The sequence below is a fragment of the Hibiscus syriacus genome, unplaced genomic scaffold (genome assembly GCF_006381635.1).
Source record: "Hibiscus syriacus cultivar Baekdansim isolate YM2019G1 unplaced genomic scaffold, ASM638163v2 tig00116962_pilon, whole genome shotgun sequence".
NCBI classification, from domain to species: Eukaryota; Viridiplantae; Streptophyta; class Magnoliopsida; order Malvales; family Malvaceae; genus Hibiscus; species Hibiscus syriacus.
Genome location: NW_024063488.1, coordinates 2,935,184 through 2,955,813, shown reverse-complemented (window position 1 = coordinate 2,955,813; position 20,630 = coordinate 2,935,184). Strand labels below are relative to the sequence as shown.

At 33.7% G+C, this 20,630-nt stretch overlaps 2 protein-coding genes and 1 pseudogene across 2 annotated transcripts; 2 read left to right on the top strand and 1 right to left on the bottom strand.

Moving 5' to 3' along the window:
* The first annotated feature begins 3,726 nt into the window (after nt 1-3,726).
* Nucleotides 3,727-7,365, top strand: LOC120190192 (bifunctional purine biosynthesis protein PurH-like). Its single transcript, XM_039193305.1, has 9 exons — nt 3,727-3,744; nt 4,207-4,309; nt 4,435-4,568; nt 4,858-5,035; nt 5,281-5,435; nt 5,868-6,077; nt 6,225-6,572; nt 6,710-6,838; nt 7,345-7,365. The coding sequence occupies exons 1-9, from the start codon at nt 3,742-3,744 to the stop codon at nt 7,363-7,365; spliced, it is 1,281 nt and encodes a 426-aa protein (XP_039049236.1). The 5' UTR covers nt 3,727-3,741.
* A 1,167-nt stretch (nt 7,366-8,532) lies between these two features.
* Nucleotides 8,533-11,386, top strand: LOC120189993 (annotated as a pseudogene).
* Nucleotides 11,387-11,648: 262 nt separating this feature from the next.
* On the bottom strand, nt 11,649-18,248 carry LOC120189954 (UDP-N-acetylglucosamine diphosphorylase 1-like). Its single transcript, XM_039193089.1, has 16 exons — nt 18,004-18,248; nt 17,849-17,903; nt 17,606-17,745; nt 16,959-16,998; nt 16,366-16,458; nt 16,182-16,294; nt 16,027-16,101; nt 15,212-15,251; nt 15,020-15,102; nt 14,875-14,924; nt 14,398-14,425; nt 13,575-13,718; nt 12,999-13,066; nt 12,381-12,477; nt 12,108-12,264; nt 11,649-12,021 (listed from the first exon to the last, which is right to left on the bottom strand). The coding sequence occupies exons 1-16, from the start codon at nt 18,205-18,207 to the stop codon at nt 11,924-11,926; spliced, it is 1,485 nt and encodes a 494-aa protein (XP_039049020.1). The 5' UTR covers nt 18,208-18,248; the 3' UTR covers nt 11,649-11,923.
* Nucleotides 18,249-20,630: the final 2,382 nt, after the last annotated feature.

Below are 20,630 nucleotides of genomic sequence, written 5' to 3'. Positions count from 1 at the left end.
TGGGTATGTAACCTTGCGGGCTGGGAATGTAACCCTGCGGAGATGACATATGAACTGGTGGACTGGGCATATACCCGTGTGGAGATGACATATGAACTGGTGGGCTGAGCATATACCCTTGTGGAGATGGCATCTGAAGTGGTGGGTTGGGCATGTACCCCTGTGGCATCATCATCAGTGGAGATGATGGATGTTTTGATGGTTCTAGTAGTGCGACTGATGCCAAACCGATAGCAGATTCTATCCGTCCACGAGTTGGGGGACGATGATATTATGACGGTGAACGTCTATCTCGGCGCCTATGAATGCTTACCCCTCGTGCTTCCTCCGAAAGTAGAAATGGCTTCTCGTTTTCATTAAACCACTGCAGATAGTTATCCGTAACCATCTAACCAATTTTAGCGTAAAATTGTCGAGGGGGCAAGCGTTGATACCAGTTCTCCCAAATCATAATCCAGTCTCTATGTTTCACCACCCAGTTGACCTCTTTTTTTCTCATCTATCTATGTTATGCATATTTTCTAAATTGATAGTTGCTTCAGGAATATATTGCGTACAACAAAACTGATGGAGCACACGATCAACCAGATGCCACTCAACAATAGCATAACATATCAGAGGTACAACTGACATCCAAACATCTAATGGCCCACTCAAGTGGAGTGGGATGCAAGCCTTTATTTCATCGCTCGTAAGGTATCCACTGAAACTTAAACATAAATATATAATTCTAATAAATATAATATTCTAATTATATCAAACATTTTAAATTAAATTATTCATATTTAAAGACGAACCTCAGATCCAGTTTTTTTATCAATAATTAAACGGATTTCCTCTGGTTCACTAGGTATATCTTTATGATTTTTTCTTTTCATCGACCACCTATGTAATATAATATAACCTAAATATCACCCTATTTAATTAAAAATATTTAAATCAATATTTAGTTCTGAAATTACCTCAATAATAATGGGAATACATATGGCTCATTAACGATCGAGCATAAGAAAGACATGCGGAACCACGCCCATGATTGGAGAAGCATGAGACATCCACCGATAGCAGTTTTACTATAATTCGTTGCGTGACACATTTCTCTAAAGAGAAATGCCAAAATTGCGGCGCCCCAACTGTATCTTCCTGTTTCATCAAAATCAATAAGATGACGCAACCACATACAATGCACCTGGTTTCGAGATTTTTCGGGCATCAATATTCCTCCAATGATTCGTAGTATATATGTCCGAGCACATGCCTTTATTTCATCCTCATAAGCATTTTCATTCAAAACTTCAAAATTGGCTTTTAGCCATGATAAAGGTGTTTGACCTCCATTGAAATCTGGCGGAGAAGCTCCAAGATACTCCATGCATAGTGAATGTCAATCTCCATCGGTCACACCACACATAATATTTCCATCAACGGGAAGCCCCAAATGCATTAAGACATTTTCCAGTGTAATTGTACACTCTCCACATGGAAAATAAAATGTGTGTGTCTCCGGTCTCCACCTCTCAATTAATTCGGAAATTAGGGTGGGTTCGATTTTACAACCGCCAACAATTTTCGCAATATACCCGAACCCATCTGAAGACAGATACATCCAAATACGTGTTGGTGTCAGTATCTTCGTATTTCGAATAAATGTCTCCAAAATACGATCATTTTCCTAATTAATAAACATTCTAAAATTTTAAAATTAATATAAATTCATGATAACTTTAAATTAAAAAAATATTAAACATTTACATAAATTAAAAAAAATTTATCATATCAGTAAAATGTCTTGAGATATGATTTGCATCAAATCGTAGTAGCATCTCGTTTTCCATTATAACTGTAGGCAAACAAATATAATTAGCAAAAATAATTAATTAATAAATTTAAATAAATAATAATTATATAAATATTATTTTAATAAAAATATATAACATTATTTATAAAAAAAAAATATTTATAAAAAAATTATAACAACTATTTAAAAAATATACTAATTTAAAAATAAATTTCTTACCAACTACTAAGAAATTTTTAACTCAAATAAGAGATGAATTTAAGTTATATTAGAGAGAAAGAATTGTCTTGGTGTGAAGAATGAGGGGGTTAAAGGGGTTTATATAGGGGAAGAGGAGGGTGATTAGGTGGGGAAAACGGGTGGGAATTAAATACTTATTAATAGAAAGTGTGTCCTCTGCAACGCTCCTTCCCACGTATCACCAAATCCCGTGAAAACGTGCTCCCTGCAAAGCGCCTTACCCGCGTGACATCCTAGTAGGTAAAAAACCAATTAAAGCGTGTTCACGAGAGCGCGCCTTATTTTCACATCAGCCTAAAGGGTGTTACTTTGGGAAATATTAGACAAACAGTGTTATGCTTAGCATATTAGGATCATATGATGATATTTAGGTCGATTCGCCTTATACTTGAGGAAAATGTCATAAATACGACATCATTTACGTATTCAAGTCTTTAAAACCTTTTTCTAGGACTTGGTAGGTAGGGATGGACCCAACTCACTCCTAGAAATTTTAAAATCCTTTAGGTATTTTTCTTGTATTTTATATAGAATATCTAATTCGCATCCATGAGATTATATAATTTTGCACTCCTAAATTTTTAATATAATTTTTTAAGTTTGCACTATTGACATAAATTCATGTGTTGTCTCTATTAATATGGTCTATGTTATTAGCATGACGTTAAATTATATGAGATAGATCGTTTGTTGCTTAAGTAACACTCGAATCGAATGGACTTGGGTTTGACCTCAACTCGAGATCTTAATAACATGAAGTGAGTTACTTGATACTTAACTCGAAAAAATTAATATATTTTTTAAAAAAAATCATATACTTATTGTTCATGTGTGAACTCGAGTTCGAGCTTGAATCGAGCTCAACTTTGAGCTTTAATCGAGTTAAATCAGAGAATATTTCGAGTTTAAGTTTTTTTGAGCTCGAATCTAGTTTTAATTTTTGATTTTGAGTTGAGATTAAAAATTGTAAGCTCGCAAGTTTTAAGTCGAATCCAACTTTTCAAATTGAGTCAAACTCAACGATAATCGAGCTTGACTCGCCTAGTCTCTAGCCCTACTTATCAGTATCAATGTGAAGTTTAAAGCAGCGGTTTTGAAGCCTTGGTTTGAACTTGCTTCTTTGGAAATTATATGTACACAATTGTTTCAACTGGAGGAACTGCATCTGCCTTAGAAAATGCTGGCGTCTCTGTAACCAAAGTGGAGCAGCTAACATGTTCCCCTGAAATGGTAACCTTGGTTCTTATTTTGTGCTGTCCTATCCTGCTTGAATCTTTTCTTTCCCTGATTAATATTCCATGGCCTTGCTAGGGCATCTATTACTATTTTAAGTGGATTAAAAAGAATCAGCTGAAGTGATTATGACGACTCACAGTTCAAAAGGAGTGCAATCTATGCTCGACAAATATCCAAAAAAGCGGCAGAACGGCGAACAGGAAGTTGCAGAGGACACGAAGATACCCACTGATGATCCTGGGATAAGCGAAGTTGAGCGTGAGAAGTGCTATATTTTGCCATCAAAGGAGAAGCTTAACCTGTCGTCGATGGTGAGATCGGTTAAGATGAAATTGAAATAAGCTCAACTGCCCTCGAAGAAGAAAAGTGTATCAGGCATGGGTAGGAAAAAGGAGCAGCATCAGGTTCATTCAAAGAAGGCAAAGAATAAATGAAATAGAGTCGTGTACTTTCTCAGAATATAACTTATGGTAAGTCGATATAATTTTTCTACTTTTCTATGTCATGGATAAGAGAATGAGTGTCAGTGGGTCATTTAACCATCGTTTGGAACTGGGAATTCATTGAAAGTTTTGATACTGTCGAAGGGAATTGTTTTAAAATTTCTCTGATTTTCTTTTTCAACAACTATTTCTATCTAATTTCCATGGAGTTGGAAGTTAAAGGCAAATTTGACCGAGTTGTTATAACATGACACTTTTTCTGGGTAAATTATATTATTCATCAAAAAAATTAGGACGACCTCACTGATTATTTAGGAAGCTTTTTTTGGTACTTGACCTTTAAATCAAGGCCTACTTATTATCTTCTCTCTTAATGATCAATCGCCACGATTTCCTATGATATGATACTAACACTAGTATACCTCTTAGATGTTAGTTTCAGCTTTAAATCTCATTGAGTTTGGAGATTGACTGAAGTGTCTTTTACAGCTGGATGGTCGTGTCAAAACGCTACATCCCAACATACATGGTGGTATTCTTGCTAGAAGGGACCAAAAACATCACATGGAAGCTCTTAATAAGCGTGGCATTGGTGAGTGATAACTTCTAACCTTGTGGTGAAATGAAACTCCTTAATGGATAAGTAACTTCTAAACAAGTATGGTATCAGACTTTCCTTTTTTTTCCTGTCTTTTAGCTAAAATTATTTTTATTCAGGTACGTTTGATGTGGTGGTTGTGAACTTGTACCCATTTTATGATAAAGTTACTTCTACGGGAGGAATTGCATTTGACGATGGCATCGAGAATATTGATATTGGTGGACCTGCAATGATTAGAGCTGCTGCAAAGGTAACTGTTAAGCTAGTAGTGAAATGTTATTTGATTGGTGTATTCGTTTTCCCAAGTTGTGTATTAGCTTGAATCATTGTTATGTGGCTTCATTTTCTAGTAGATAGTCTTATGTTGAACATGTTTTCTCAATAAGCAAAGCTAAATAGGTAATTGAACAACATTGGTAACGAAGGACGTTTCAATCATTTCTATTTCAAAATAACATGTTTATCATTCCTTAACATACAATAGGACATTCTTTGTTTTATTCATTTTCTATTGCAAAATAACACATTTACTTGAATAGAATCACAAGGATGTCTTGGTTGTTATTGACTCACAAGACTATCCTGCACTCCTTGAATTCCTTAAAGGCGGGCAGGATGATCAACAATTCCGGAGAAAGCTTGCCTGGAAAGCTTTTGAGCATGTTGCTTCTTATGATTCTGCAGTTTCAGAGTGGCTCTGGAAACAGACTGCAGGAGGTATTCTCTTATGCTTAGCTACTTGGTCATCGTAGTTGAAATGGTATTCGTTTAATGATGTTTAGAAGAAAAGAAAGCTACTTTACCTACCATAAGCTTAGGTCTTAGCTAACAAAGTATACTTTTTCATTAAAAGAAATACATCTTCCTTTTTAAAAGAATCCATGCAACAACTCATTAAACTATTTTTATTAAGTGCTACCAATAATTGTTATAGATTGGCATAATTCTTTATTTGTTGGAAGATAAATTCCCTCCCCAGTTGACGGTGCCATTATCCCTCAAAAGTTCACTTCGTTATGGTGAAAATCCTCATCAGAAAGCTGCATTTTATGTTGACAAGAGTTTGTCCGAGGTCAATGCTGGTGGTATTGCTACAGCTGTTCAACACCATGGGAAGGTGATTTAGTTCTTAATGTTATTTTTATGCTCTAGACCTAGTTATGCTTGTTAATAAGTTAAAACAATAGATAATTATGGAATCATCTTGCCTGTTTTTCCTTCCTAGTTTTCTTTTCCAAGAAAGTATTTGCTTTTACTACGTTTTTGTTCGGCTTGCTCTGCTGATCAACTGAGTTACAAGATATTTGACTATCAGTCGGACCATACTTCTTCTTTCCATTTGGTTCTTATCATGCAAACACAGATAGAATTTATATTGTTGCCTATGTTGACGAGTCTCTTGTTTTGTTGCTGTTCTTTTTCGTTTTGGTGGTTAAGGACATGAAATCCTTTGCAAATTGGAATGCTATGATTATATTCGTTTCCAATTTAGTTCTGAGCTGTGTTATTCCCTGGAATATCCTTAATTCTTATATTTATCGTGGTGCAGGAAATGTCGTATAATAACTATTTAGATGCCGATGCTGCTTGGAATTGTGTCTCTGAGTTTAGGAACCCTACATGTGTGATTGTAAAGCACACAAATCCATGTGGAGTAGCTTCTCGTGATGACATCCTTGAGGCTTACAGGCTGGCTGTGAAAGCTGATCCAGTGACTGCATTTGGAGGAATTGTAGCCTTCAACATAGAAGTAGATGAGGCAAGTTAGTAAGATTTTTGGAATCTTTACATGCAGTTGTGCGGTCCTTTTATCACATATTGAATATCATCTTATCCATATGCTACCTTCAAAATCAAGATATAGTACCCTTTTTGACAATATGATTGCTCACTGTTTTGGCTTTAGGCTCTTGCTAAGGAAATCCGAGAGTTCCGAAGCCCAACAGATGGCGAAACTCGGATGTTCTATGAGATCATAGTGGCTCCCAAGTATACAGAGAAGGGACTTGATGTCCTCCGTGGAAAGTCAAAAACATTGAGAATCCTTGAAGCAAAGAAGAACGAGAAAGGTAAGTTCTCACCACGACAGGTTGGTGATGGTTGGTTGGCCCAGGATTCAGATGACTTGACCTCTGAAGATATCCAGTTCAATGTGATATCCGAGAAGAAGCCTCAAGATAGTGAGCTTTGTGATGCCGAATTTGCATGGCTGTGTGCTAAGCATGTCAAGAGCAATGCTATTGTAATAGCAAAGGTTTGTTATTTTTTGCTAGGACATCAAATTCAAATAACCTTGTTGGATTATAGATCCTTATGATAAATACTTCCCTTTTTCCTCTTGAGAAAAGTTGGGATAAGATTTGCTGAGCCGTGGACATTATTATTTCTCAGGACAACTGTACGTTGGGTATGGGAAGTGGGCAACCAAACCGTCTCGAGAGTTTGAGAATAGCTTTGAGGAAAGCAGGAGACGAGGTCAAGGGAGCTGCTTTGGCTAGCGATGCATTCTTTCCGTTTCCGGTAATTACGACCTCGAAAAGTTTTTGTTTTTGCTCCTTTTACGTTGTTAAGATCTTATTTCACATGCATATAAAAGCGAACTGTTGTAACAAGTACGGTGTTTCGTTGCTTTTCACAAATGTGAGGCACTTTAAGCATTGATGCTAGCACTCGCATTCCTCCATGGATTCAACTTGAGGATGCAACAATTTATATGGCTGTAAGCTTAACAACCGAAAGTGTATTTAGATTATAGAGGTTGAACCCCGCAGGTTTGTACTGCTCTTTCTAGTTCGCCAAAATGATAGAATAAGAAATCTGAATTTATATTGGCCTTGATTGTTCCCTGGAGTTTGGGAAAAACAAACATGGCCAACACCAACTGGTTCATCAAATCAAATAATTTTGTTCAGTAAGAGGGAAGTCTATATTTGTACTTTTATTCGTAATCCGATCAAAACCATCTGTGGTGAAAGGGACAAGATAAAATCATGTTCCTGGATTTAACGCTCCATATATATTTTCAGGGTAATTTTGTTGTGCGGTAGCTTAATTTAAGTTTATTTTAAGATGGTTTTCAACTTGAAAATGTTATCTTGTTCAACTTAAAAAATTAAATAAATTTTTAATATTTGTAATTGAAAATGGTACGAAAAATGTAATTTTTAGTTTCAATGTAAAATATTACTTTATTTTCTATTATTTTTTAGTCTTATATTAACTAGTTGTAATTTAAAATTTATGTTGTTTTCAACCTTCAATGAAGTTGGCTACTTCCTATTGGTCCTTTAGCAAGGCCTCTAATGTTTCAAACGATAAACATACACATATATACATATATATATATGGTTAATATTCATTTATACAATGTAAAATCTTTTAAGTTTACTCAGATTTAGGATCGTTTGATCAGTGAAAATAGATGAATGAGATTGATTCCTTACTTTTTTTAGTGAATGTCTTCTCATTTTCTACTGTCAATTTCAGTCATCTATTTTTATTAATCCAATGATTCTAAATATATATGGGATAGGATGTAAAACTCTTTTAGTTTTATACAAATCTAGGATAGTTGAATTAGTGAAAATAGATGGATGAGATTAATAGTAGAAAATGAGAAGATACTCACTAAAAGTAACAAGAAAAAATATTTCATGTCGAACTTGGCATTTAATGTCAATTTGAATGAAGTAATAATCCTTATCTGCGCAACATAAGTTTAGTCAATAATTTAACATATTTTTTAATATTTATCTTTTAATATTACATTGTAAATTTAATTTTTATATGATATATAAAATTTTATAATGTAAATATATTATAGATTTTAAAAAATAATCAAGTCTAAATTTTAAATGTTAAAGTTGAAATCTGACCCCATTTTATAAAAATATAATACTTTTTTAATTTGAATTCTCTCATATTTCAAATAAATTTACATAGTTAAATAAATAGTTCAATCCTTAAATATTCCTACAGTTTCAAGGTTTAGATTATAATAACAGTTTTACATCTATAGGGATTTTATATTTTTGAAGTAAGGTTCGAGCTTTAACATTTACGAATAAAATAAATTAGATTAAAAGATTTGTTCGCATATTAAATTTCTACATTATTCAATTGAAATTAATCGATTTATTAAATTTATATAATATCTGATCTAAATTAATCAAATAATAAATCAGATCTATGTGATAATATACGAATTACAAAGCAGCCCTTCTAAGATTTTGGGTCAACATGGGTTTAAGAAAGCCCAAAGAGTTTGCAATTTTCATTATAAATGGAAGTAATAAACGGAAGGGTAGAAGAAAGCAGAAATGGAGAAGGGAAAGGTTGTAGTGGAGAAGGTGAGAGGAAAGTCAACAGTGACAAGAAGCTTCTCAAAGTATCCATTTAAACTAATTATCCCCAGAAAGGTTCTCTCCCTTCTTACATCACAAAAGACTAAATGTCTTTGTTTATTCCTCTCGACTGAAGCTGATGATGATTGATTGATTGATTCCTCAGGTGGGTCCTTCCGAAACCGATGCTGTCTGGATTTACACCCTCACCTATGGCGGTGGCATTGTCTCCGTACATTCACATAGCTCGATCATCAGTCTCTGTATCATTTCTTCTTTCTTTTTGTTTTGGGATGTTATGTTTATCATTTGTTCTATGTTAGGGGGATTCTATTTCAGTTGAATTTACAATCGGAGATGGCTGCACTGCTGTTCTTACTACCCAATCCTCTACAAAGGTTTGATCTTTATCTTCTAATCCTTTTGTCTGTGCGATTTAAAAGCTGGGTTTTGACGGAATTGATTAGTTTCACTTCTGTATAGGTCTACAAGTCTTTGGGGTCCAAGTGTTCTGAGCAAGTCTTGGAGGTAACTATCCTTCCAAGACCCTAAACTCCGAACCCGAGATGCTAATGCAGACTGATGAATAACCACTAATTTACTGTAAAATCATATTTTTGTGATACGTTTTTTTATTAAAGGATTCAACATTTTGACTATGTTTAGATGAATGCTTGTAGTGGAAATGGCTAATCTTTGCTTTACTATGCAGTAGGCAAGAATCGGTAGTGGTGCTCTATTCGTAGTCATTCCGGATCCAGTCACATGTTTTTCCACCGCGAGGTATTCTCAGAAACAGATGTTTAGGTTGGTGTCTGACTCGAGTTTGGTCATTGTAGATTGGTTTACCAGTGGTCGTCATGAAAGTGGGGAAAATGTGATTTTGAACTTTATCGGAGCACCAACTACATATTTGTTGAAGGCGACCGACCTGTATTCCTTGACACCGTAATGTTCTCATTATTCCCCTAGTTATAATGCTGATCTGTTAATGATCATAATGCATTTAAGAAATGGTGTCCTGTGGATAATTTATGTTTTTCTCTGTGATCATAATGCTAATCTGTTAACTTCAAATTTTATGTTTTTTTCCTCTATGATGTTCTCTGAACGTGTTTCCCGTCCATTCATTGATTTGCCTCCTTTTTGATTTTTCTTCAAAACTTAGGTATTGCTAGAACAAGGTAGCCCTATGAATATAGCGGAACGAATGCACGAGTACCAAGTCATAGCAATGGTGATAATCTATGGGTAGTTACTCCAGTGTCCATTTTACTAAGGTGTATTAAGGGTCTGTTTGTTTGCCGTAAAAACAATTACGGAATTAGTTTTCCCCGAAATTCCGTGTTTGTTTCATGTAATTCGTTTTTCGAAAAATGTTTTTCCGTATTTGTTTTACGTAATTCGTTTTCCGGAAAATGTTTTCCGTGTTTGTTTCACGTAATTCATTTTCCGGAATGTAATTCATTTTCCTAGTAACATAATTTCCTTTGTATTTTCTGTAAAATGACTTACGGATTCATTTTCCGTAAGTCATTTTCCAAACTTTTCACTTTAAAGCAAAAATATTCAAAATAATTTTATTTTATGAATTTAATATTAATAAAATATTTTAATATCATTTTCATCAAAATATTATTTATTAAAATATTTAAAATATATTTATTAATATTTATAATAATATAATATTATATATTTTTAATATTATATAAAATAATCAATTATATTATAATAATATAATATAAGATATTATATTTTTATTTTAATAATATATAATATTTTTTTATATATTTAATAATGAATAATATTATTTATATATTTAAATAATATTTTAGTAAAGATATTTAGAATATACTAATTAATATTTTTAAAATATAATATAACACTATTACATTAATAAATAATTAATATAATTTATAATATTTTATTTCACTAAAATATACCAATAATAATATTTTTATTAATAAAATTATAAAAATAATATTTAATAATAATATTAAGTTTTATGATAAATAATATTATTTATTATATTTAATATTTGAAATAAATAATTTTTAAAAACTATTCAACTAGTGGAAAAAAAGGTTTAAATAACATCATAAAACGTTTTTCAGATGTTTTCCAGAAATGTGTAATTCATTTTCCAGAAATGTAATTCATTTTCCAGAATTCAAATTCCAGTAATTCATTTTCCAGTAATTCAAATTTCAATAATTCAAATTGCAGTAATTCAATTTCCGGAAAATCAATTACAGTCAAACAAACAGACCCTAAATTCGTTTATGCTGAAAGGATTTTGTGACAGAAGTAACTTATTTGTAGCCCAAAGCTGAAGCTTGTCCAAGACCAAGTTCAAGAAAATGTGAAGAGGCTGATGTCTCAGCAATTACAGATTCCTTCGACTAGCACGGGGTGTCATGCTAGATCAAGTTCAGATAATTGTTCCATCAGGCCGGCTTTTATTGCATCCTGCAGTGCCTTTGGTCCTAAGGTATTTGCTGACACAATATCAGCTGTGTTGTTGCATTGAATTCATGCTTGTATTACTAAAAAATGTTTGATCTTGATGTTTGTTAAAGTGAAGAACTGTTTTTGCAGGGAATTGGTGTTGTTCTTCGCATAGCTTCTACAACAACCGAGGCAGTTTATAAGTTTCTGCAGCATCAGTTAGCTGATGGAGCCCCTGCTTGGTGTATCGCCCTATTCTTGAGCAAATATTGTCATTTCATTTGAATTCAATTTTAATAATTGTTGGTTCTTGCATTCATCCTTCAAAGTTTTGTTCACAGCCTACTGTTTTGTCATTTATGTTCGATTCGGTTGTAAAATGATGAAATCAGGCGTCGTCGGTTAGCTGTATTGATATTGTTGTTGTAACATCGAAAAGTCACGAGTTTGAGTACTTTCGCGTTCGATTGTTTCCTATTAGGTTGAGGAATTATGATCTGTTTAGGTATTGTAATTCGTATCAAACGTGGAAAATGATGTCATCTTCATGTTGTAGGACTTCTTTTCTCATTAATAAACACAATCACAAATGTTTTAATGTGGCGTATGACAAGATAAAAAAATATGAAAACAACAGCATGACCCGAAATGTCACGGGATTAGAGTTTTGTCCGACGATACGGTCGGTCTTAGACAATGAAGCTAGAAAGATATTGCAAAAATCCTTATTTCCTATGCCTGCATCTCAATCCACTCTTATCCATGCCATGCAATGTACCTTATATTCTCAATCAAATACATAATAAAGTAAAAACTAAAATGCAATTTCGCAGGGTGCGTGAAATGTTCTTACACGGCATATGGACTCCAAGTTTTCTCCGGCGTAAGAACAAAGCAGTGATACCTCCACACCTGGGTTCATATACGAGACACCATCAAAGACTTGGAATCCTCAAAAAAGAGAATGGTAATGCAGCAATGTCAATCATGAAAATTACCAGCTGCATATAATGGCACTGAATGCGTCAAGAAGCCACCGGCAGTGGCTACCCAACGTGAGTGTAGCTGCAGAAGAAGCAGCCTCGCACTGTCTGGAGTGTCATAATTTGAACCATTGGCATTTTTCACTGGTGCAAACTCTTCCTCTCGTAATACCTGCGTATTTGGAAACATAAAAAATTACACAGTATATTACATTTCCAATAGACAGGGAAGAAAAGAAAAAAGAAATTAGTTGGAGCAAAAATATAGAAGCGAGGGGAAGTGATCACCTCAAACAATGGAAATGCATCAAAGACGAACTGCTCTAGTTTCAACCCCATTGTATACCCATTAATAAACGGGATCTTCTTCTCGGCTACATGGTAACTGTGGTCAGACATGTATAAATATTAACTTCCTTTAAAGGGTTAAGTGGGAAGGATGGACCGAAGGGGGACAAGTGAGGGCAGTCGCCCTTGAAAATTTCAAATTCTCATATATTTTAAATATTTTCTTTGTATTTTCTGTTGACATTTTGTTTTCGTCCCTAAAATTTTATAAGTTTGTTCCTTAATATAAAATCATACATCCGTCCCTGTAGTTACCAAGAAGTATAACTGATGTCAGATACTATACTCTTAAAACAAAAACATAGCTCAGTCAAAATCTTCTACATGTTTGCTTGATCCATAACCACAACACGTCTTGAAAAGGAAACAGCAAACACCCATTGATCATGTTTGTTTTCAGTACAATGAGAGACGCAGAGAGGAGGAAGCAGCTCATGGATTTTGCATTTGATGAATAGATTACAATTATCTCAGAAACAGCACTAATTATCAGAACAATGTTCAAGGTGTAACAGATCAAAACATGTATCTCGAAAGGAAAGAAAAAACATCACTTACACGCTGTCTTTCTCAAGGCCAACTGCCACTTGGCTGAGAAAGTCCAAAGTAAACATGTGTAAGCATACCTGGAAAGCATACAGCCATATTAGCATAAGATATACAATCACAATATTTATCTTCATTTGTTAATGCAAATGTATTCTAGGTATTACAATGTCACAGTTTTTGATAACACGACAAATCCAAATTGAAACCTGTGGTTTAAATGGATAATAAACTGCCATCAAAGAACATAGTTGGTTCTAAATTTTGAATATCCTCGAGCAATATTTGTTAGCAGCGCTTCTCAATTTTCTATAAAATCTGCAAACAGTTAAAATCATTCAAGTCTATGACACAAATTGTGCAGCCTATTTACATGAATTCGAAGCAGCACACAGTTTCCATAACCTTCAAATTTCTTCTCTTACAGGTACCAACTTCTACTCTCAACTAAGCCTACAACTTAACATGATACAATACGACATAAAGGAAATAAAAAAAGCACAGAGATGCAGCATATTGAATCCAAAAAATACTATATTTTCCAAGAAGCAAGAAATATTTAATCAAAATTGGTGACAGATAGTATACATTACTCCAGCAAAAACGAAGGCGTCCAGTTTGCTGGTTAATTGCAGAAGCCAGTGACGAATTTAATTCACCGTATTCAACCACAGTAAGAGGCCCGCCTTTACCACGCCTTACAAAAACACCAACCTTTTCCTGGGGATAGGCCTGTAAACCATTTACTAGGAGATATTAAGACATTATAATAGCCTTAAAAAGATTTGAAGTTTATAATCTGTCTATAAGATATATAAGCATTTGGAGAAATTTTTAAACCAATAAAGATAGCCTTTATTTTCATTATATTACTAAATTGACAATAAAATAACATTTTCTTTATTATGGACGTGAAACTCTTATCTCTTATAAAAGTAGTTATTTTATTAGGGTAATTAGGTAGGACTCCTAATAAAAGTTTTATTATTATTGGAAGTTAATTGTTACTCTTAAAATAGAATTTTTGTTCGATAGAACTTTATTTAATTATTTTGATCTCTATTTAATGTGACTTATGAAATAATAAAAGTTTAGCAGATTATTTTCAGAACCCTAAAGATCTCTCTCTCGATCAATCGATCGAGTCTTGATGTTTCAGTCCCCCTTTGAAGAAATGAAAGGTTTCAGTCTCCCTTTGATGAGCGGAACTATCAATCTAAAACAGTTTTGAAAAACTCCAGATATTTAACATATAGTTTACAGAACAGAGATATCGAACAAATGCTACGAACTATTGCAATCCAGCTAATTAATACCACTCTCAAATATTGATAATATAGTCAAAAAAGAATTAAGCAATTCATGCAACTGAAATTCTCAGATATACTTGGAAATTGAGAACACTAACTACCTTTCGCACAACTTTAGCAGCAGCAGCTTGTCACGGTTGCAAGAGAAGACCAGGACGAGGGGATTAGAATTGAAACGAGGGAATTGGGGGAAATGGACGAGGAATTAGGGATTGAGAGAAAAGAGATAAGGGAATTAGGGATTTCAATCTCTAATGAGAGGCTGAAGGAAATTACCTGGAGTTGCAGCAGAAGAAGAGTTGGGCAGAGGAGATGGGCTCAGACGTGAATCCAGTTATCAACCCAAAGGAGGAAAATATTCAGCTGCAAGGAGTTTGTTAGAAAATTAATTATACAGCTGTCCTCTTTCTATTTGTTATAGTACATTGTAATCAAATAAAACTGTGTATTAAGGAATGAGAAAGATACCTGATGAATGAATGAAATTCTGATTTATGAAATCTCCCTGCTTTTCTTCTTCTAAAACCTTTAATCCTTCGATTTTTCCTTTTCTATTCTCTTCAGTTCATAACACAGCTACACCTTTATCGATGAAATATCCCAAGAAAATAGGATCAGCTGCACGAACCTGCAGCAGAGACCCCCCAGATACTGGCTCTTTAAAAGAAACATCATGGAAAATTTTAAGTTTTAACCAAAGAAAATGAAGACAGAAAAACTCGCAAATGCATTATCAACACCATAGCAATCTACATATTTAATCCCTCTCGTGGCCATATCCTCTAACAATCTTGAAGATTTCAGAGCTGAACAAAAAAAATTAGGAATCCAATTAAATATTCATATAATAGCCAGTACATTTTACTAGTTAGCTGAAAATAAAAGACTGCCTATTTCTGCATTAATTTGAAATATCTGAATATACTCCTCCATTCCCATCTGGAGACTTTGCTAACTGGCTTAAAAAAATTACTCATAAACTCCAAAGTTGAAAATTTTTGCTACTTAGAACAGGAAGCAAATTGTGAAATAAAATAATACCAGTCAGCCAAATGAAAAACCTTTTAAGTATTAATAACAAAGGAACTCTTTACCTCCTAAAACTTACAGACAGGTAAATTTTACTTGGCCTTTTTTCAGCAATCAGCATCCATTTAAAAAAATACTAAACCCAAAAGTGAAGTTGTGATGTTATAATAATATTCATTAGCATCTGATGCAAATCAGTTATATTGCAAGTAGAACAGTTTAAGGGCTGACACCTCTTAAAAATGCTCTGAAATTTAAGACAATATGTACAACTGAGATTGTTAATTATAGGCTTTGTTCACGATTCAGTCCCTGAAAACCTAAACCTTCTTTGGCCCACTTTGGTACCTAAATTCTCATTCCATCTCAGTTTATCCCAAAAGTTAATAACATTAAAAGAAATGGCAATGTTAATCAATAACAATGCGCCACTACTTATCCAATCATGGATAACGTCATCTACCACGTCACATTCTTATTGGCTGGCATTGTCAGTATCTTCTTAAAACATTAGGGTAAACAGAGACGGAATAATAGTTTAGGTACCAAAGTGGGACAAAATAGAGTTTATATACCAAATAGGAAAATGGGTACAGTAAAGGGGCCAAATCCTAAATTAAGCCTTAATTGCAACTTGAACTTTACTCAAACAAAAGGATATGTCACTCTAAATTGAAGCTCATTCACAAAAGAAACCACACCTTAAATGGAGTCTCCATGATATATCTGCCATCCTTTGAAATACAAGGTTTGGTGCCTTGCTGGAAAAATATAACCTGAAATGTGACCAGACTGAAGTCAGAAAATTAACAAAAAATAAACCACGAGGAAACCAGAGAATCAGAAATGATCTCACTTGATCCGCTTCAAGACCAAAGTATTTATGATTCTCAAAGAACTTGGGAGTTGCATCATCAGTAAATGGGCTAGTCATTATGTACCAGTGTATTGTCACTGAGCCTGCTGAACCTGCTGTTATCAAATTAACAGGATAACATACAAGCATAAAAGAATCATGCAGAGCAGATAGAGAAGTTTACCCTCATTCTTGGCTTGTGCGGCTAGTTTTTGAACACACAAAATCCGCTTAGCTTGCAGTTGAAAAAGTGACTTCCCAGAAGGAAGTCCAATGTCTAAAATCAAATATAAATATAAATATAAACAGTGAATTCCAAGTAATAACATACAGACTAATAAACAACTAAAGCTGTTCAAACAATATGTAATTAATTTTCCAACAGGTTCATTACATCTTGAACAGTTGAACCCCAAAAAGAGTTCATTGCATCCTCATATGCTTTGTAATTTATAAACATGCTTCCTTAAAAAATCTGTCTGATTAATTTATATATCACACTTGACACTTTTCAAGAACCTTACCATCCTCAATTTTATATCAGTTTGTGGTATGGCTTAGAATTAAACAATAATCTCAGATCCAGAGAGTTTGGCAACATAGAAAAGTGAGATAGGAAAGCATTAAACATGGTTAACTGTTTTAAGTTCCATAAAGGACATTCCCTGAACATGTCCTGTTCAACACCAAATATTAAGTGAAAAGCATCATCAGAAGAAGCTTGAATGCAGCATAAGATTTTCAAAACCATTCCAGCAGTGATTAAAAAGTATTCACTGAAACATCCCTTGGGATCTGAACTTCCAAGCCGAGTCCCCTGCAGAACATTTCAATCATAAGGATATAAAACAAAGAATCAGAAAAGTGGGAAATAATTCAGAGTTACTTGACAGTGTATCTTATTTATTTATTTGGATAATTTGGTGTATTGTTCAAAAAGCTGATTTACATTCCGTTTTTCAGAAATGGAAGAGTATAGAATTTAGTAAAGAATCTTTTTAACTAAACAATTATTATTTGCAGAAACATATTGAAGCATCCAATTCCAAAGTTTAACATACCTTTATCACTAATTATCATTACTAGACATCCAATAAAGCAACATCATACCAACCTTTAAGAGTGTATGGGCCCATCCTTTTACATTAATAAAAAATGTCTAATGAGGGAACCATTTTAAAGTAACATCATTCCAAAATTATGGCCAGAGATAGAAAGACTCCTTGGCCAAGAACCAGTGATAACAGCATCATTAAATCTTTCTAGGTGAGACATGAAATATTAGATCAAGAAGAAGCAAAATGAAGACCCACATCATTTGCTGTTGTATGTTGTTATAAGAGACAGTAAACATATGTAATAAATCTATGATCTAAATTATAAAAGATTAAGAAAAAAAACACCAATGGCGATAGATAATATACAAGAAGCAAAACAGCCAATTTGCCTTCCGATATAGCCTTCAATCCCATCTTCCACCACCTTTCCCGTTCCTCCATCGCTCTCTCCTCTACAGAGGATACGCAACTCTTGGGAACTGGCTCCATTGCTGCCACCGGCAGTCCTAAAAGCCCCCACAAGAAACAAAATCATATTAAAAATATAACCGAAACAGAAGGGATCAGAAAAAGAGTGCAATCTGAGGAATTATATACATATAGACTCACCTTGAGATCGAAGAGAGCAACGAATGATCCGATCTGTCCTCGAAAGATCCAAACCCTGAAGTAAACAAACCAAAGTTGAATTATTAATTAAGAAACCAAAAGTTACAAGATTCAGAAGCGAAATTGAATACTCGGAACCGTAGAAAAACACTGACCTGGATATCGTCGACAAAATGGAGTCGTTCTTGAGGGGAAAGCTCGTCCCAGAGGGCGAAAACGTGTTCCTGGCCGTAGTCCTTGAGCCTCTCGATTAATGCTTGCGGCGGTGAAGACGACGGTGGAGGGAGAGCTGATCCATCATCACCAGCAGCAGCAGCAACATTACCGTCGACGCCCACCATCGTTGTTGGTTCCCTCATTCTTAATTTGTCTGTTTGGGGAAGTTAATGATGCTTTTGTTTTGCTTAGATCTCTCTGTTTTAGTTTGGCTGGGGATGAGGACTCTGCTTATGTAAATAAATACCAGTTTGCAGGAGCAGTGGCAATGAAATCCAAAATCTCTGCCATCTTCTACAGCCTGTACATATGTCAATTACCTTACAGCATACTCCGATTATGCATTATTTTTTAAATAACTATAATCTTTTTAAACCCAAACACTGTTGGAGTGTATTTGAATTTATGGTTTATTAAGAGTTTTTAATTGATTTAAATTCACTTAATTATGGAAAATTATCTCATAAAACTTTAAGTAGAATTAGAATTATAAATACAAATAGTTGGTAAGGGTACACAAAAAGTCTTTATGGGGGTTACTTTGTTGAATAATCTAAATATTAAAAGTTAAAAAATGGTTTTATGATTATAAGGTATTAATTTGTTAAGTCCTAGTCACCTAACTATTCATATGTCCCAAATTTGATTTCATAATTGTTTGAGTTGTATTTTGTGGATCGAGTCTATGTTTAGATTATATCATCAAGTCAATGTTTGAAAGCAACAGCGGTGCTAGTAGACATCATTAAAATATGATTTTATCATATCCCAGGCAATATGTTAATGATCAGCTCATATAAATGTCAATTTTTTAACAACTGGTATCCGATCTATTGACTGACTAATCCAGATCGGGTACTGTAGAGGCGAGGGTGACCCTCCAAACTCAATTTGTTCCATTTGCAAACGACAAGATTCGAACCACTGACCTTGCTTAAGGAACCTAGCATCTCATCCCATCAGACTAAGTGGTTGTTGGTCTATTTCTCCATTTCTTATTTGGTATATGATTATGAAAAAGTTGGGTAAATTATATATTTAGTCGCCCACTTATTATTTAATTTCTGTTTGGTTTAATGAATATTTTTCTTCAAATTATATCTTCTTAACTTTATGTGTTTAATGAATTTTTCACTCAAAGTAGGTGTGTAAAATTTTCGATTTTTCACTTTTAAATATTTCTGTCAAACGGACAGTAGAAAACCTTATTATCTGGCATGTGTCATGTTAAGAAAATTTTAAAATTTTTTATTTTTTGAAGACACTTAAAATTAGAGAAAATAACTTGAGTGGCTGAAAATACCTTATAATATACGATTTTAACCAACTTTTTTTGGATTTGTGAAAATAACTAACAAATTCGCAACGCGATCTTAAATTTCGCAACACAGTTTCCAAATTCGCAAAGCGGATTTCCCAAATTCGCAACTCAGTTTTAAAATTTGCAACTCAGTTTTGAAATTCGCAACACAAAAGTCAAATTCGAAAAGCGCGTTTATTTTTGTAACACGAATATTAATTTCACAACACAAATGTAAATAGTATATCCCGTAAATCGTAACTCATAACCTAAAATCCTAAATCGCAACTCACTCTTATCTCCATCTCTCACTCTCTACTGCGACATCCGTCCCCATATCCGACGACATCTGTCCCCATATCCGGCGACTCCCTCCATCTCTCAGATCCACCCTCTCACAACTATTCACAGCCACAAATGGAAAATCAACCACCAAGTGTTAGTTTTTTTAATTATTTTTATTTTGAAATTTTTGTATTATTATTACATTTTTCATATTTAAATTAATGATAAATTTACTCGTAATTTCAATATATAGATTAACCATTTCACTTAGATTGCTTAGTAAATTCATTCGGTTGCTGCCAATACTGCTAAACTGTTTAGTCTTTAACCCTGTGAAGTTAGTATTTATATTTTGGTTGAAGTAATGCAATTCATTCAAGTTTCAATTTGCAGAAGAATAGTAGTTTTTGAAACTTAAATTCGTAACACGAAAATGAAATTCGCAACACGAAAATCGCAACGCTAAAATGAAATTTGGAACACGATTTTAGTTTTCGCGTTGCGAATTTAAGTTTCAAGAATAAACTACTATTCTTCTGCAAATTGAAACTTGAATGAATTGCATTACTTCAACCAAAAAACAAAGACAAATACAAACTTCACAGTGTTGCGAATTTAAGTTTCAAGAATAAACTAATACTCTTCTAGAATGTTATCCTTGAACCTGCACTAAACTTATATGTTGTCCTTTTAAATGTTTATACTTACTTCTGGAATGTTATATGATGCATTTTTGTGAACTATGATAGAATAATGACTTGGGTAAATACCGGGCTAGTTTGAAACATATTTGGCTATATTTTCCCTATTAATATCATGTATGTTTATTATGTATAATTTGTAGTTTTTGGTATATTATTAGTATATCTAACTTGGTATGTTTATTGTTTTTGTTAGGAATTTTTTTCGGCTGCATTGACTTTAAGGAATAAATTAAGCATAGCCACTACAATTGCGTCGACACTTACACCTGTCCAAAGA

Bases quoted from the DNA above. Each gene is read 5' to 3' on its own strand.
- LOC120189954 (XM_039193089.1), bottom strand. From the start codon at position 18,207: ATGAGGGAACCAACAACGATGGTGGGCGTCGACGGTAATGTTGCTGCT. The intron at 15,103-15,211 runs ATATTTCAAATT...TTTTTTGTTCAG, and splicing joins GAATGGAGGAGTATATTCAG to CTCTGAAATCTTCAAGATTG. The intron at 12,478-12,998 runs GTAAGTGATGTT...GTCTGACCACAG, and splicing joins GGCCTTGAGAAAGACAGCGT to TTACCATGTAGCCGAGAAGA.
- LOC120190192 (XM_039193305.1), top strand. The intron at 4,310-4,434 runs GTGAGTGATAAC...ATTTTTATTCAG, and splicing joins TCTTAATAAGCGTGGCATTG to GTACGTTTGATGTGGTGGTT. The intron at 6,839-7,344 runs GTAATTACGACC...ATATATTTTCAG, and splicing joins ATGCATTCTTTCCGTTTCCG to GGTAATTTTGTTGTGCGGTA.